At 51.8% G+C, this 16,334-nt stretch overlaps 1 protein-coding gene across 2 annotated transcripts; it reads left to right on the top strand.

The window, feature by feature from the left end:
* Positions 1–152: 152 nt before the first annotated feature.
* Positions 153–15,469, top strand: NOSIP (nitric oxide synthase interacting protein). 2 transcript variants are annotated; one of them, XM_027080251.1, is made up of 9 exons: positions 153–281; positions 9,264–9,436; positions 10,018–10,123; positions 12,046–12,127; positions 13,576–13,735; positions 13,825–13,943; positions 14,099–14,286; positions 14,402–14,510; positions 14,691–15,469. In XM_027080251.1, exons 2-9 carry the CDS (start codon positions 9,367–9,369, stop codon positions 14,760–14,762), a joined length of 906 nt encoding a protein of 301 aa, XP_026936052.1. In that variant the 5' UTR covers positions 153–281; positions 9,264–9,366; the 3' UTR covers positions 14,763–15,469. The 2 variants fall into 2 exon arrangements, with proteins under 2 accessions (XP_026936052.1, XP_026936053.1); XM_027080252.1 differs by lacking the exon at positions 153–281 and adding an exon at positions 3,112–3,815.
* Positions 15,470–16,334: the final 865 nt, after the last annotated feature.

Here is a 16,334-nt window from a genome sequence, read left to right as displayed (position 1 = left end):
GCCCGCCCAGGGAAACGCCTAGTATATACTAAGCACGCCCTCTATTCACGCCAGTTTCACTGACCGGAACCTTCGACTTGCCACTCACGTTTCCGGAGGAAGGAAGAGAAGAAGGGAGCACTTACCAAGCCAGAAGAGATACCTCCGCAAATAGGGGCAGATCTACTTCCGGTCTCTTCTGCCGGCCGGAAGTGAGCGGAGCGGAGAGGGAAAACAGCGCTCCTTTCCGGTGTAGGAGTACAGTTGAAGTAGCTACCGACGAGGGAGGAGTCGTTCGTGAGGTGAGTTCCAGGCGGTGGAAGGCTAGTGTTAGTGAGATCGCCTTCCGGTGGGCAAGAGTCTTGGGCTCCTGAGGGAGCTAGGACAGGATTTTGAATTCCTGACTTCCTGGCAATCCTTAATAGAGCACTCTAGGCGCCCCAGGTTTGAAGCCGGACTACCTCCCTGGAGGTAGCCAAACCTTCAGCCGGCAGTTCTCAGTAGAGTTTTAGTTCCACTGCAGACGGATGGGCCGGGAATCCCAGGGGAAAGAGGAGACTGGGACTCCTAGGGGTCTAATGAGTGAGAGTTGAGGAAGAAGCACCCCTTTCCAGGCCTCCGTTTCCCAGACTGTGATGCGGAGGGCGGAGAAGGATTGTGCAGTCGCCTGCCGCGGCCTCCCTGCACCCTTTTGACAGCCGCTTCCCTCTCGGAGTAGCTGTTGGGTTAACGTTTTCCTGTGTGGAGCTTTGGGGTCAGGCAGTCCTGGGTTCACCTCCTGATGGTGTTGCTGAGTCGGTGTGAACTCGGGTCTTGATGGGTCCTTAGAGCAATTTCACTTTAATATTTTATTATGTTTTATTATGAAAATGTTCCGACTTATATAAAAGTGAGAGAATAATAGAAGAATCCCTATCGCCCAGAGTTACCAATTATTAATATTTTTTGACATATTGGCTGGGTATTTTTTTAAGATTAAATATATAAGGCAAATTCTATCCATCGTGACATTTCACCCGTAAATACCTCAGGATACATGTGTAAAAAACAGAGACATTTTTACAACATTGTAAATTAACTATACTTAAACTTTTTTTAAAAATTTTAATTTTTAAAAAGCACACACGCACACAAAAAAGCAGGGACATTTTCCTCCATGACCACAATACTATTACACTTACAAGAGCAACCCTAATATTACCTATTACTTGGTCCACAAGCAAATTCTCTTTCTGAAAAAATGCCTTTAAAAAAAGAAGTTTCACTTTTTTGAATCAGAATCCATTCAAGTCATTGTTATGTCTCTTAAGTTGCTCTTAATTTCAAACAGCCTCACCTCCACCCCACCCTGTTTTTTTCCTTGGCAATTGATTCATTGAAGAAACTGGATCAGTTATTCCGTTATCATCCCACCATCTGAACTTGTCTTTTTGCTTCTTTGAAATGGTGATGGCCTTTCACTTATTCCTCCATTATTCCCGCTGCACCCCCCTCCCCAATTGCCACACCCTCTCTCTATGGATTAACCTAATGTGGACTTTTCACATCAATGGAATCTTTTTCCTGTCTGGTTTCTTTCACTTAGCATAATGTTGTCAAGGTTCCTCCATTTTGTAGCATGTATCAGTACTTCTTTTTAAAGCTAAATAATATCCCTTTGTATGAGATATACCATATTTTGTTTATCCACGCGTCAGTCAATGGACATTTGTGTTGTTTCCACTTTTTGGCTATTGTGAATGTGCTGCTTGCACTTGTGTACAAGATTTAGTGTGGACATAAGTTTTCATTTCTTTTGGCGGTGGAATTGCTGAATCAAATGGTAACTCTGTGTTTAGCCTTCTGAGGAACTGCCAGAGTTTTCCAAAGTGGCTACTTCATTTTGCATTCCCACCCTCAGTGTCTGAGTGTTTCAATTTCTCCACACTTGTTATGATCCAACTTTTTTTTTTTTGGCCATGCCGAGTGGCATGCGAGATCTTCCCTGACCGGGGATCGAACCTGTGTCCCCTGCAGTGGATGAGCGGAGTCTTAACCACCGGACTGCCAGGGAAGTCCATCGTCTGACTTTTTGACTGTAGTTATTCTGTGGGTGTGAAGTAGTATCTCACTGCTCTTTCTTGTTTTTGTTTTTTTTAAGATTTTTTCAATGGGGACCCTTTTTAAAGTCTTTATTTAATTTGTTACAGTATTGCTTCTGCTTTTTTTCTTTTTCTTTTAAATTTATTTATTTATTTTTGGCTGTGTTGGGTCTTCATTGCTGTGCGCGGGCTTTCTCTGGTTGCTGGGAGCAGGGGCTACTCTTCATTGCGGTGTACGGGCTTCTCATTGTGGTGGCTTCTCTTGTTGCGGAGCACGGGCTCTAGGCATGTGGGCTTCATTAGTTGTGGCACACGGGCTCAGTAGTTGTGGCTCGCCGGCTCTAGAGCATACACTCAGTAGTAGTGGCGCATGGGCTTAGTTGCTCCGTGGCACGTGGGATCTTCCCGGACCAGGGCTTGAACCCATGTCCACTGCATTGGCAGGCGGATTCTTAACCACTGCGCCACCAGGGAAGCCCCGCTTCTGTTTTATGTTTTGTTCTTTTGGCCACGAGTCATGAGGCATGTGGGATGTTCGCTCCTGGACCAGGGAACAAACCCGCACCCCTTGCATTGGAAGGCGAAGTCTTAATCGCTGGACCACCGGGGAAGTCCCTCACTGCTGTTTTGACCGCATTTCCTTCATGATTAATGATGTGGAACATTTTTTTCATGTGCTTATTGGCCATTTATATATCCTCTTTGGAGAAATGTCTGTTTTGATCCTTTGCCCATTTTTAAATTGGGTTATTTGTCTTTTTATTATTGGGTTGTAAATTTCTTATATATTCTAGATACAATTCCTTTGTCAGACAGATGATTGGCTACCACCACCTGTTTTGGTACAGCTTGCAAACCAAGAATGGTTTTTAACATTTTTCAATAATTGGAAAAGACCGTAACCAACAAGGATCCACTGTATCTCACAGAGAACTATACTCAATATTTTGTAATACCCTATAAGGGAAAAGAATCTGAAAAAGAATATATATAGGAATCACTTTGCTGTACACCTTAAACTAACACAATCCTGTAAATCAACTATACTTCAATATTTTACAAATTGGAAAAAATCAAAAGAAGAAGAATATTTTGTGATATGTGATTCAGATACCAGTGTCCATACAAGAAGTTTTATTGGAACACGGCCATGGCCACTCAGTTACATAGTGTCCATGGATGCTTTGCCATACAAGGGCAGAGTTGAGTAGTTATGACAGGGGCAGGTGGCCCACAGAGGTGAAAATCGTTACTCTCTAGCCTTGTCTGGCAGATCCCTGCTCTAGCCTCTGGCTTCCTGGAATCAGGAAATTAAATGGAAAGCCTTGATTAATTTAGCTTCAGGCATCTTGGCATGGGGGCTTCAGCGCTGCTAGCTGCACACCTGGCTGTCCCACTTTTAGGGACGGTGAGATTGATGGGGCCTTCAGGTAGTGTTTACAGACTTAACGTTTGTCCCCAACCCCACCCGAAATCTTATATCTCCAATATGACTATCTGGAGATAGGACCTTTCCCGAAGTAATTAGTGTTAAATGAGGTCATAAGAGTGGGGTCCTAATCCATGGGGTTGGTGTCCTTAGAAGAGCAGGAGATACCAGAGAGCAAGCACTCTCTCCGCCCTGTGAGGACACAGCCAGAAGGTGGCCAGCCATCTGCAAGCCAGGAGGAGAGGCCTCACCAAAACCCAGCCAGGGTGGCGCCCTGATCTCAGACTCCTGGCCTCCAGAACTGTGAGAAAATCATCGTCTGTTGTGTAAGCCACCCAGCCTATGGCATTTTGTTTTGGCAGTCCTAGCTGACTGATACAGGTAGGAACAGCACAGACACGCCGTTGTAAAGCTATGTTTTTCTCCTTTCTACTAGCAAGTATCAGCACCCTGCGGATGTCCAGTTGCCATCAGGTGCCTTAGTGAATCAGTTATGTCATCAGGGGTTGCAAAATGGTGGCTTTCCAATTCTTTCATTCCTCCCACATTTCTTTATCCAAGCTGTTTTTCACCTTGAGCCACATCCAAGGAGCCGTAGAAGAGAGTGACGTGATCTAAACTCCCTTTTGAAAAGCTCACCAGGGCTCCTCTGTCAAGGAACAGACTGAGGAAGAGACCAGTTAATCCCTCTGGGCCTCTGTTTTCTCACCTCTAAAATGGGGAGAACCTACCTCGCAGGTTATCCCGAGGACCGAATGCGTTCAGAACTGTGAAGCGCTTCACCCAGGGCCTGGTGCATAAGTGTTGGAAGGATGTGATGGTCATTTCTATTCCTGTAGTGCTTTTATATTGATTGGATGGATGATTCATTCATTGATTACACACCTCTCCCGGCCGTAGGGTTGGAAGTGGTTATCATCCTATCTGACATCTCTGTGCCCCCCAGGTGCCATGCAGTGCCAGGACCCATCCTGGAGTCCAACCCAGCCCCCGCCTCTAGGGGCTTCTAGTCTGGGGGGAGAAATTCTGAGCGGTGGCAGCTATAATGGATGGAAATCAGGGCATTGTCAGAGCACCAGGAATGCCTAACTCAGGCTTCCCAGAAGAGGCGACTCCTGATGGAGCCTGGGAGGAGGAAGGGGACGGGATTTCCAGGGGGAAGGTCCAGGGTTACAGGAGCTGCCCCACTCCACCGTGAAAGTCAGCACAGTGCCTGAGGCTACAGCATCAGGGGTGGTGAAGGCCACAGACTCATGCCTGGGTCAGACCCCGGCTGCATGACCTTGGGCACCTTCTCCCTGCCTCTGTTTCCTTGTTTGTAGCAACTGCTTGGGTTGTGGCGTCTGGTGGAGTTAATATGTATAAAATACTTAGAACAGGGCCAGGTTCACCAAACCTCTTAAATAAATACCAGTCATTATTCATAGAACATCTCAGACCCTCGCTTTTGCTCTTAGGGAGCTCCCTCTTTCCTGCTTCCAACACATCCTGTTTGTGTCTGTGATTTCCTCGAGTGTAATCGACCCTTTGGGTTCCTTTAACACAGGTCTCCGCCCGCCTGGGACGGCCTGCAGCATCCGCGTGACCCTCGCTATTAAAGGGAGGGGGCTCGTAGCATCCTTTAGTTCTCAGAGGGTTCTCTGATCCCAAGAGATTCGGGATTCAGACGAATCAACTGCAGAAAAAGACAGTCGGGAGAGAATAAGGGAGACTTGAATACCAGCTGGATAGTAAAGGATGTGAAGGGATTATTAATGCATTAATGGTATTGTGGTCATGTTTTTTAAACACAGTAGCCACGAGTCCCCAGAAGCTGTGGGGCACTTTGATATGTGGCTAGTGCCCCCGAGGGACTGTGTTTTTTAATCATTTCATTTAAATTAATTTAAATTCAAGCACCGATACTGGATTCAATTCCTGGAAAACTTTTAAGTACGTTTGGCACAAGCAGGGCGTGTGAATGTACATTTGCTCCTGTAAATTTTATGAACCCGAAATACAGGACAAGTTTCTGCAATGAAACTTTCGTGTCTGAATTGAGATGTGTTGAGAGAGTGGACTAGACTCTGGATTTTGAAGACTTTGTAGGAGAACGGGAATGAGTTGGCCTTTATTCTTGGATTGTAACCTCCCCAGGAGGACTGCAGCTGTCACATGGTTAAGGGTGAGGCTCCAGAGCCCGGCTGCCTGGGTTCGAGTCTGGCTCTGTTGCCGCTTCCCAGCTGGGGGACTTCATGAGCCTGTTTTCTCCTCTGTAAAATGGGAAGGAGGATATATAACAGCTGATGTTACTTTGGACGTGGCCTCTCTGAAAAGCTAGTGACGTGAGATGGTAGTAGTTCTGTTTTCTCTTTTGAGGTTTTCCTCACTGGGGAGACAATAGAGCTGCTGGCCCCTGGTCAACCCTAGTCAGCAGTTCTCAAGCTTTTTGGTCTCAGCACCTTAAAAGTCATCAAGGACTCCAAAAAGCTTTTGTCTGTGGGAGTTCTGTCTATCAGCATTTGCCATATCAGGGGAATTCCCCCGGCAGTCCAGTGGTTAGGACTCGGCACTTTCACTGCTGAGGGCCTGGGTTCGATCCCTGGTCAGGGAAGTAAGATCCTGCAAGCCTCGCTGCATGGCCGAAAGAAAAAGCGATTTGCCATATGCGAAAGGAAAACAGGCATGAAACTGCCTTGATTGAGATATAATTCACGTGACACAAAACTCACCCATTTAAAGTATACAATTCGTGGTTTTCCGTACAATCACTGTTTTTGCAACCATCACCATTTTCTGATCTCAGGACATTTTCATCACTGCAGAAAGAAACCCCATACCCCTTAGCAGCCACTGCACGCCCCCGCCCCCGGTCCCCCCTTCTCCCAGCCTGTGGCAACCACCAATCTGCTTTCTGTCTCTGTGGATCTGCCCATTCTGGACCTTTCATATAAATGGAATCAACAACACGTGGCCTTTTCTACCTGGCTCTGTTCACTCCGCATAATATAACAGACATTTTTAAAACCCAAGGGTGCACAAGCACAAGTCACACAGCCTCTGGAAAACCCCAGTAGACACTTGAGAGAAGGAGAGGAACAAAGGCAAACGCATTTGTTTTATTTATTTATTTTTAGAGCGCTCTCTTTCTATTTATTTATTTATTTGGCTGCGCTGGGTCTTAGTTGGAGCACGTGGGGTCTTCGTTGCGGCACGCAGGATCTTTGGTTGGAGCATGCGAACTCTTAGTTGCGGCATGCGTGTGGGATCTAGTTCCCTGACCGGGGATCGAACCCATGCCCCCTTCATCAAGAGCACAGAGTCTTAGCCACTGGACCACCAGGGAAGTCCCAAACATGATTTAGTATTACAAAAATAGTTTTGTGGACTCCCTGAAACTATCTTAGGGACCCCTGGGGTCCCTGGACCTTCCTTTGAGAACCACTGCCCTAGGCAAATGGCTTCACTTCTGTGCCTCAGTTTGCCCCTCTCCAAAGTGGAGATGGGGGTGGGACGGACCTCAGAGGGTGGCTGAGGTTGGATGATTGAGAGTTGGCCTGGGGGTCAGGGGTCAAGCAGTGTCCCTTGGGATTATTCCCATGACCGCCTGGCAAAATAATGAAATGCTCCATCTATAGCGGTTCCTCTCTCTCTCAGAGGGAAAATGTCCCGGTCCACAAAGCCAAAGAACTTGGCTACAAGACAAGCAGCCCAGTGCCAAATACCGCAGAGGGTCAAAGCAGTTGACAACTAAGAATAGAGTGGGGAATTTGTCCCTGAGGAGGTGAACTCGACCTTCATGAGTGCCAGTGGGGAGGGGGAGCTGGGGCGGAAGCCATGGGGCCAGGGCGGAGGAGGGGGATGGCAGGTGAGCTGGGTGGCAGCAGGTGCTGGACTTGCTCCAAAGCTGGGGGTGAGGGGAAGCTGGAGGAGGGGCGGTGGGTGGAGTTGGGGTGTTTCACTAAGGTTACCTTCTGCAATCAGCACAGTGGCCGCGGCTGGGGTGATAGAAATGTTCCGCATCTCGATTGGGGCGGGTAGTTACGAGGGTGTATGCAACTGTCAAAACGTATCAAGCTGCATCCTTAAGGTCTGTGCATGTATTCTACGTAAATATACCTACAAAACAAAAAATGGGTTTCTGGGAGGAAGATGCCAGTAGGGGGAGTGCGAGATCTGTAGCTCAAGGAGAGGTGTTTGAGTTTTGAAAGTGAAAGGCAAGTTTCTGAAAGCATCCGGAACCGGGAAATAAGATGAAGTTGCCTTTACATTGTGGGTGCTCCTGGTTGTGCCTCCCTCCCCCACCTTCTGGATCCTCCTTTCAGCCACAGAGCCAGAGAGAGTATTTCCTGAACATTCCATGTGCCATGCTCTGAGTATGACCTCATTTAGTCCACACAGCAATCCAGTCGTGTCAACTCGATCCTGTGGTTCTCCCCACTTCTTACCAAAGGACTCAGAGAGGAAATCACAAGTCCAGAGTCACAGCCAGCAGGGGGCCAACCTCGGACTCAGGCCCAGGCCGGTCTTATTCCTTTGATCCATATAACCCCCTCCTTCTTGTTCCATTTATTCTTATTTATCCCCCAGTCAGTCCCCTCCGCTACATGGGCAATCATTCTTATAGGCGTCATCTTTTGTTTGCAGGTGTTTAAAATGTATCATTTTGTTCATGTGCAGATTGTTTTATTTCTTACTTTTTTCACCCAGCATTGTGTTTTTAAGATCCACCCACAGGAATTCCCTGTTGGTCTGGTGGTTAGGACTCCGCGCTTTCACTGCCGAGGGTGAGGGTTCAATCCCTGGTTGGGAAACTAAGATCCCACAAGCTGCATGGCACTGCCAAAAGAAAAAAAGTCACCCACGATGCTCTGTACACACCTGGTCAGTTGCATCTCACTGCTGGGTGGTCTCCATGAGGGGCAGTCACTATCCATTCCACGAGGGCGGGATATTCAGTTGCCTTTGACTCCCCTCCAGTATAAATAACACCACTATGAACATCCTCACACATGCTCCCTAGTGCTGTCGCCTTTGGGGCACATACGCCCAAGTGCAGAATCGCCTGCACTCACTTTGCTGAAGTACCACCAGCCTGTGTTCCCCCAGCATCACCTGAGGGGATTCCTATCACCCACCCTCACCCTATCCAGCTATCTTATCCAGCTCTCAAAGCTTCGCCCGCCAGCCTAGTGATAGATTTAAAATGATGTCTCACTGTGGTTTTCCTGTGAGGAGAATTTGAGGCATCTCTCCATCTACCTGTTAGTCTTTGAGCTGTTTCTGTAAATCGCCTCTTCGTATCCTCAGCTCATTTTCCTCTTGGGGTAAGCTGGGTTTTTCTTGTTGACTTGCCAGCGTTCCGTGTACAGTCAGTTCTGCTCTAACACTTGTTTTGAAAACTCGAGATTTATTCCAGTGCGATGGATACATTAGGGAACAATTTGAACATAAGGCATGTTGCACCTAAATGAAGCCAGGTGCGCTTGGTTGAAATGAGCGTGTAGGCATACACAGAGCACACGCTCAACACATCCAGAACATCTACTGGGCGCTTCAGTTCCCCATTCGTGTTACGAGCCCCACCGATCACATCTGGTGCTAGAACTTTCCATCAGATAACCCTCCTTCCACCACCTCACCGTAGCTCACAACGTGTACCCCTTCCGACACCACTTCCACAAGCAAACTTCAGGTCTTTTTCAGGGTTGAGTGCCATATTTGTTTTGGGGAGGTATAGGCATTTCTTAACCATTTAACGTGTGCAAAACTCTCTTCCCCTGCCCCACTCCCAGCTTTCCCGTCAGATCAGATCGGGGGCCAGAAAGGTCCAGTCCTCTCTGCGTGGGCCCCCTCTGGTCACACAGCCCTGCAGCTGCCCCTTCCTTACCCCCCAGGATGACACGCCACGGCAAGAACTGCACAGCGGGGGCCGTCTACACCTACCATGAGAAGAAGAAGGACACAGGTACTGGGTTTGGGGGAGGGGGCAAATGGACCCTGAAGTCCCCATGTTACTTTGCTCCTCTGGTTGTGCTCTCTGGGCATGTGTCTTTCCCCCGACCGTGTAAGTAACAGCCACGTGACTGATGGTCATGACCGGAAACGTAACAGCCCACGTGAGCCAGCAACCTTCTCCCTGCCTTGTCGTGGGCACTGCGTTAAGTGCCTTCCCTGCTAAGCCTCCCAAACACCCACTGAGGAAGGAATCACTGTTGTCAGGCCATATTCCAGAGGCGGAAACTGAGGCCCAGAGAGGTACAGACGCTTGAGCTTGGTCACAGAGCCAGAAGGCCCGAGGGGAGTCAGTTACGAGCCTCTTCCCCGAGCTGCCTCAGGGACAGGGCCTGTCTGTCACTTACCCTCTGGGGATGAACGCCTTCCTGTGGGTTGTGCAGCCCTGTCCCCAACGCAGACACACAGCCCAAGCTCTTGACTGCCTGTTCTCTGAGTCCCCCTACCTCGGAGTCCTCTCTGTGCCTTTCTCTCCGGGTTTGGAGAAGGGCACATCTCCTGCCTCTCCATCCCTCTGCCTCTCTCTGTCCCCAGCGGCCTCAGGCTACGGCACCCAGAACATTCGACTGAGCCGGGATGCCGTCAAGGACTTCGATTGCTGCTGCCTCTCTCTGCAGCCGTGCCACGACCCTGTTGTTACGTAAGCTGGGAACGCGGGTGGGCGGGTCAGGGTGATGAGGGCAAGGGAATCGCCAGGAGGGGGCTGCACAGCCAGGGCGCCCTGGCAAGCCACCTACCCTCCCGCAGCCTCAGTGTTCTCCTCTGAGACATGGGCATGATCCTAGTACGCTTCATGGGGTGTGGAAAAGAATACATTCACAATAGAGGGTAGGGCTCCTGGAAAGTTGCTAGCCCATAATAACAGCTCACGTGTGGAGTGCTTACTGTTACCTACCTCTTAGCGTCTGGCAAAGGCTTCAGCGAGATAATGGGTAGAAGGTACTTAGTCCACTGACTAAATATGTGCTCAATTACTGGTCCATTTTGTAGACATCGCGATGAAAGTAGATCGTGGTTCAGGGTCCCCGAGGCCACCGGGAGGTTCAGTGGTTCACTAGAAGAACACACAGAACTCAGCAAAGCAGTTATCCTCAAATGACAGCTTATGACAGCAAAAGGTTACAGATTAAAACCAGCAATGGGGGTGGTTTCCCAGGCAGTCCAGTGGTTAAGACTCCGAGCTTCCAGTGCAGGGGGCGTGGGTTTGATCCCTGGTCGGGGAACTAAGATCCCACATGCCGGGCTTCCCTGGTGGCACAGTGGTTAAGAATCCGCCTGCCAATACAGGGGACACGGGCTTGATCCCCAGTCCGGGAAGATCCCACATAGCACAGAGCAACTAAACCCGTGCGCCACAACTACTGAGCCTGTGCTCTAGAGCCCATGAGCCACAACTACTGAAGCCCACGCACCTAGAGCCCATGCTCCGCAACAAGAGAAGCCACTGCAATGAGAAGCCCGCCCACTGCAACGAAGAGTAGCCGCCGCTCGCCGCAACTAGAGAAAGCCCGTGCGCAGCAATGAAGACCCAACGCAGCCAAAAATAAATAAAATAAAAGATCCCACATGCTGCGTGGCACGGCCAAAAAAATTTTTTTTTTAAATAAATTTATTTATTTATTTATGGCTGCATTGGGTCTTTGTTGCTGCGCGCGGGCTTTCTCTAGTTGCGGCGAGTGGGGGCTACTCTTCGTTGTGGTATGCAGGCTTCTCACTGCGGTGGCTTCTCTTGTTGTGGATCATGGGCTCTAGGTGCACGGGTTTCAGTAGTGGCACACGGGCTCAGTAGTTGTAGCTCGTGGGCTCTAGAGCGCAGGCTCAGTAGTTGTAGCGCACGGGCTTAGTTGCTCCACGGCCTGTGGGATCTTCCCGGACCAGGGCTCGAACCCGTGTCCCCTGCATTGGCAGGCAGATGCTTAACCACTGCGCCACCAGGGAAGCCCCCCCAAAATTTTTTAAATAAATAAAATCAGCAGTGGGAAAAGACACACGGGGCAGAGTCCCAGAGAGACCAGGCACAAGCTTCCTTTGTCTCTCTCAGTGGAGTCGCAGGAAAGCGCTTAATTTTCGCAGCAGCAGTTACTACCCACCAGGAAGCTCGCTCCAGCCTTGGCGTCCAGGGTTTTTATTGGAGGTTAGTCACCTAGGCCTGGCTGACCTTGGTCTTCAGCCCCTCCAGAGGTCCAGCTCACACCACATGGTCCCAACCTCCCAGGCAAACAGAGACACTCTTAACAGGCAGGACATTCCAAGGCCTAGAGGTGCCCTCCCAGGAGCCAGTGCTTTGGTTGGAATGTGCAGGGTTTGCACAGCCCAGGCCTGCTGAGCTGACCGTTTACAGTGCGAGATTTTGCCTGCGCATCAGAGGACATTATAAAGCCGGGAGAGTTAAAACAGTGCGGTCACCTCAGAGAGCTGAGCCGAGCCCTGAGTGAGCAGTTGCCTAGAAGACGCTTAGTGGTTGCCCTGGGCAGGGAGCTGATGTTCAGCAGGTGACTGTCAATCTCTGGCCATGTGGCCTGGGCCAGGCCCGTGTTTTCTCATCCCCTCCTCTCTTTGCAGCCCCGATGGCTACCTGTATGAGCGGGAGGCAATCCTAGAGTACATTTTGCACCAGAAGAAGGAGATCGCCCGGCAGATGAAGGTGGTTGGGCTGGGAGAAGGGGGTGCAGGCGTGGGTAGGTGGTTTTGATGCTGGGCCTCCCATCTAAATTCCTCCCCGCCCAGGCCTCTCCTGTGCTGTTCCCTCTGCCGGGCACACCATCCCCTCCCACTTCTGGTTAAATTCTTCTCGTTCTCCAGATTTCAGCCCAGGTGTTGCCTCCTCTGGCCTCTTGCTAGTCCAGGGCCCTGAGGGCCTGCCCCTGTCACCTCTTCTTTGGCACTTGTCACAGTTGTGACTCTACCTGTGGCTGTCTGATACAGGCCCCAGGGGCAGGGAGCGGGGCTCTCACCCACCCCAAGGCCCTAGGTTCTCGGGACATACTTGGTAAATGAGTGGATGCCAGCTCATCTCCTTGGGCCTCAGTTTTATTGTCTCTAAAATGGGCTGACAGGTCCAAACTAGAGGGCACTGCAGGGCATGCGGGAAATGCTCACAGATAAGAACTTCTTAGGCATTTTCTTGGAGCCAGGCCCACCTTCCATTGCTGAGCTCATTTTGTGGCTAGGAGGGACCCTGTCTCCCTCCTTGTCCTGCCGGCTTTTCCAGAGCTCAGGAAGCACTGGGGGCCAGGTTCTTGTTGAGCTTTTGGTCTGGAGTGCGTGGCTTCCCCTCTGCCCAGGTCCTCCACCCAGCCTGGTGGCCGCCTCATCATGCAGCCCACATCGGAAGCCCTCCCGAGCATCAGTCAGCGTCAGCGTTCCCTCCCTGCTCACTCGGTGGCCGGAGCAGTGTCTCCTCTTGCCCTCACACTGCCTGAGCCTTCATGGCTCCATAAACCTTCTCTGCTCCCTGCTATCCTGGAACTCGGGCCGTTGAGGGCAGGGACAGAGTCTACACTGTATGGACTGTATAATAGATAAGTGATAAGATATACTGTATAATTAATAACATATGGCCCCAAATTACATTTATTGAGCACTTACTATGTGCCAGGCCAGGTGCTAAGTGTTTTAAAAAATCCTCCTGTGTAACCCTCCCAGTGAGCCTCCGAGGTAGGTCACCATTGTCAGCCCGTTTTACGGATGAAGAAACTGAGGCCAGGATAGGTCACCGTGCTTACTGGAGGCCACAGAGCTAATCAGTGACAAAGGCAGGGTTTGAGCTCTGGCAGTCCCGCTTCAGCCAAGCTGTTGACCACCGAGTCCCAAACCAGCTAAAGTGGAAATGGCTTAACTGTCCTACAGTTGGTGAAGGGACAGGGAAAGGCAGCAGAGGCACACCATGGATAACTGTGCAGCCGATTAAACATTCACACCCAGGCAGTCACCAGCCTCCACCAAACAGAGCCTCTGCCAGGAACCTCCCCTGTATGGGTTCCGGTTCACCCACCTTTAAATTCAAGGAGGCACCCCAGCCCCCACCTAGGGTGCCCCAAACTCACAAGCCACAGGAGGATGCCTAGCTCGCTCCTGCCTGGCTGCCCGCAGGCCTACGAGAAGCAGCGGGGCGCCCGGCGTGAGGAGCAGAAGGGGCTGCGGCGGGCGGCCGCGCAGGACCAGGTGCGGGGCTTCCTGGAGAAGGAGGCGGCCATCGTGAGCCGGCCCCTCAACCCCTTCACGCCCAAGGCCGCCTCCGGGGACTGCCCAGGTGAGAGAGAAGTGGACATGCAAGTGGGTGGGGCTCCCGCGGGGCCAGGTGCCTCCCTGGTTGCGTCCGAACCCCTCTCCCCCCTGCAGATGATGCCAGACCCGGGTCCAGTGCGGGCCCCACAGGCAAGGACAAGGACAAAGCGCTGCCCAGCTTCTGGATCCCATCGCTGACCCCCGAGGCCAAGGCCACCAAGCTGGAGAAGCCGGTGAGCCCCCTACTCCAGCAAGCGCCTGTGTGTGCCCGCTTTGCCAGAGAGGGCCAGGGTCCTGAGGGCCCCCATCTTCCCTCACAGGGACCCCCATCCTCCCTCCGCCTGGCTCGAGCCCCGCCTGTTGACTCGGCCCCCCTCCTGCTCCCCAGTCGCGCGTTGTGACCTGCCCCATGTCCGGGAAGCCGCTGCGCATGTCCGACCTGACGCCCGTGCGCTTCACGCCGCTTGACAGCTCCGTGGACCGCGTGGGGCTCATCACACGCAGCGAGCGCTACGTGTGTGCCGTGACCCGCGACAGCCTGAGCAACGCCACACCGTGCGCCGTCCTGCGGCCCTCGTGAGTCACCTGGGGGACAGCCTGGGGACCTGTGGGACGGGGCGGGCTTGGGGTTCTGCTCTCTCTTTGGGGCGGGGCCTCTGATCGTCGTGCCCCACACTCACCCTCACTGCAGTGGGGCCGTGGTCACCGTGGAGTGCGTGGAGAAGCTGATTCGCAAGGACATGGTGGACCCCGTGACCGGAGAGAAGCTCACGGACCGCGACATCATCGTGCTGCAGCGGGTGAGTGGCACCCCTCCTCCCTGTCCCCTAGCCTTCCGGTAACCCCGACCTGCTTCCAGAGGGCCCGCCCCCTTACCGAGGCCCCGCCCCACTAAGGGAGCGGGGCCCAACCTAACCTCGCGGGCCAGGGAACCCCCGCGGCACCCCAGCTCCCCGCCGCCTCTCCTCCTCCTCCTCTAGGGCGGCACGGGCTTCGCGGGCTCCGGAGTGAAGCTGCAGGCCGAGAAGTCCCGGCCGGTGATGCAGGCCTGAGCGCGCGGTAAACCAAATAAATGGGCTTGTTGGACGCAACAGGCCGTGTGGCGCCGTCATTCACCGCACCAGAGCCCGGTGACAGCGTGAGCTCAGGAATGACTGCGCTTTGAAAGCGTGGGCTAAAAATATTTGATTGTGGTCTCACGTTAAGAGTAATATCTGAATCGAATGCAAACGCACAGCTTTAAATGGGTTGAGTGGCCAGAGGTCGGAGTCTGGGCCGCGACCACAGGAGGGCGCCACTTTAACGGACTGTAGAAATCCCCGCACTTTCTTTTGAGTTAAACCAAATTTGAAGCCCAGGAGGCGACCCGGAACGCGGCGTCTCCCGTGGTAAAGTTGGATAAGACACGCAAAGGAAATGAAGTGCTATGTGTGACTGAGAAAGCGAACAGCCGGCACCCTGTCTAGAGAAGGCAGTCAGGAACACTCCCTCCCCCACCACCTGGAGGGTGAAGAGGAAGAGGAAACCGCAAGTGCAAAGTCCCGGAGGCAGCACTTGGCAGGTGTGACGAGGGAGGAGTTCAGAGCACCCAGGCCTAGTGGACCTGCCTGGAGCTCAGACTTGACTAGGAGGGCAGGGGTGGGCTTTAAAGCTATGTTTTTAATAACCATTGAATCACAAAAGCAGACCCTGTGCAGTGTGGAGAACCAGAGCATACAGTCAAGCAAAGATTGCAAAAATAAGGTCTTAAAAGTCCTGACTCTCTGAGCGATACCCAGGTCCTGTCCTTCCAGGTCTTTCTCACATGAGTTTTTTCAACCAAAGTGAGATTTCCATGCAAGTACTGTTCTGTTCATTGAACAGTCTCTACCTTTTCATTTTGGTAAGAGGTCTTCTCATTCAATGCCCAGGCGAGATTCAGCGTGTCCTTGAGTGCTGGGCAAGCCCCTGTCTGGTACAGGACCAGTTGGTGCATCCGGCCGCAGGGAAAGGTGTTAGCAGGAGGGTGGGTCATCCTTGCACCCTGGGGAGCCCCGGAAACCCAGCAGTTCCTCCCTCAGACGCTTCTAGACCCTTCCCTTGGTCCCTAAGAGCCTTCACGCCCCACTCTTGGGCTCCCAGTCCCATTGTCTTGGGAGGATGCTTGTACCCATTTTGCAGAACAGCCCACCAAGGCTGAGAAGACAACTTGCCCAAAGTCACACTGCTCAAGGCCATAGCTGAGCCCAGGTTCCCCAGAGGTCAGCCACCTCCAGATACCTGCACCCGCCTCATTCAGTCTTGCCCTCCTCCACATCCTTTGCACCCTTCCTCCCCTAGGTTTCCCACACTGCCACCCACAGACCTCTCCACCTTGGCAAGCTCCCACCCCATCCCTTTACCGAGAATGATAGAGATCTTCCCTCCTTCTCTAAACACCCCCAATCCCCGTCCTCTTAAGAGCTCTCAACCACCCCGAGTCTTTTCTCTCAGTCCCCCCGCCCCAAGGATCCTGTTTATGTGTGGTACAGACCACTCCCCACCCCAAATAAAGATTTAAAGGTGCAAGATGGGAAATTCTGGATTTCCACAAGGAGCCTAAATGCCACTCTTTAGTTCACAGGCCCTTTGAGACACTCTTTGCG

The sequence above is a fragment of the Aethalodelphis obliquidens genome, unplaced genomic scaffold (genome assembly GCF_003676395.1).
Source record: "Aethalodelphis obliquidens isolate GAN/ISIS:26980383/991018 unplaced genomic scaffold, ASM367639v1 scaffold43, whole genome shotgun sequence".
NCBI lineage: Eukaryota > Metazoa > Chordata > Mammalia > Artiodactyla > Delphinidae > Aethalodelphis > Aethalodelphis obliquidens.
This window is presented reverse-complemented; position numbering and strand designations above follow the sequence as displayed.

Coding starts and splice junctions, on each gene's coding strand:
- NOSIP (XM_027080251.1), top strand. CDS start 9,367: ATGACACGCCACGGCAAGAACTGCACAGCGGGGGCCGTCTACACCTAC. Junction 9,437..10,017: donor TGAGAAGAAGAAGGACACAG/GTACTGGGTTTG, acceptor CTCTGTCCCCAG/CGGCCTCAGGCTACGGCACC. Junction 14,511..14,690: donor ACATCATCGTGCTGCAGCGG/GTGAGTGGCACC, acceptor CTCCTCCTCTAG/GGCGGCACGGGCTTCGCGGG.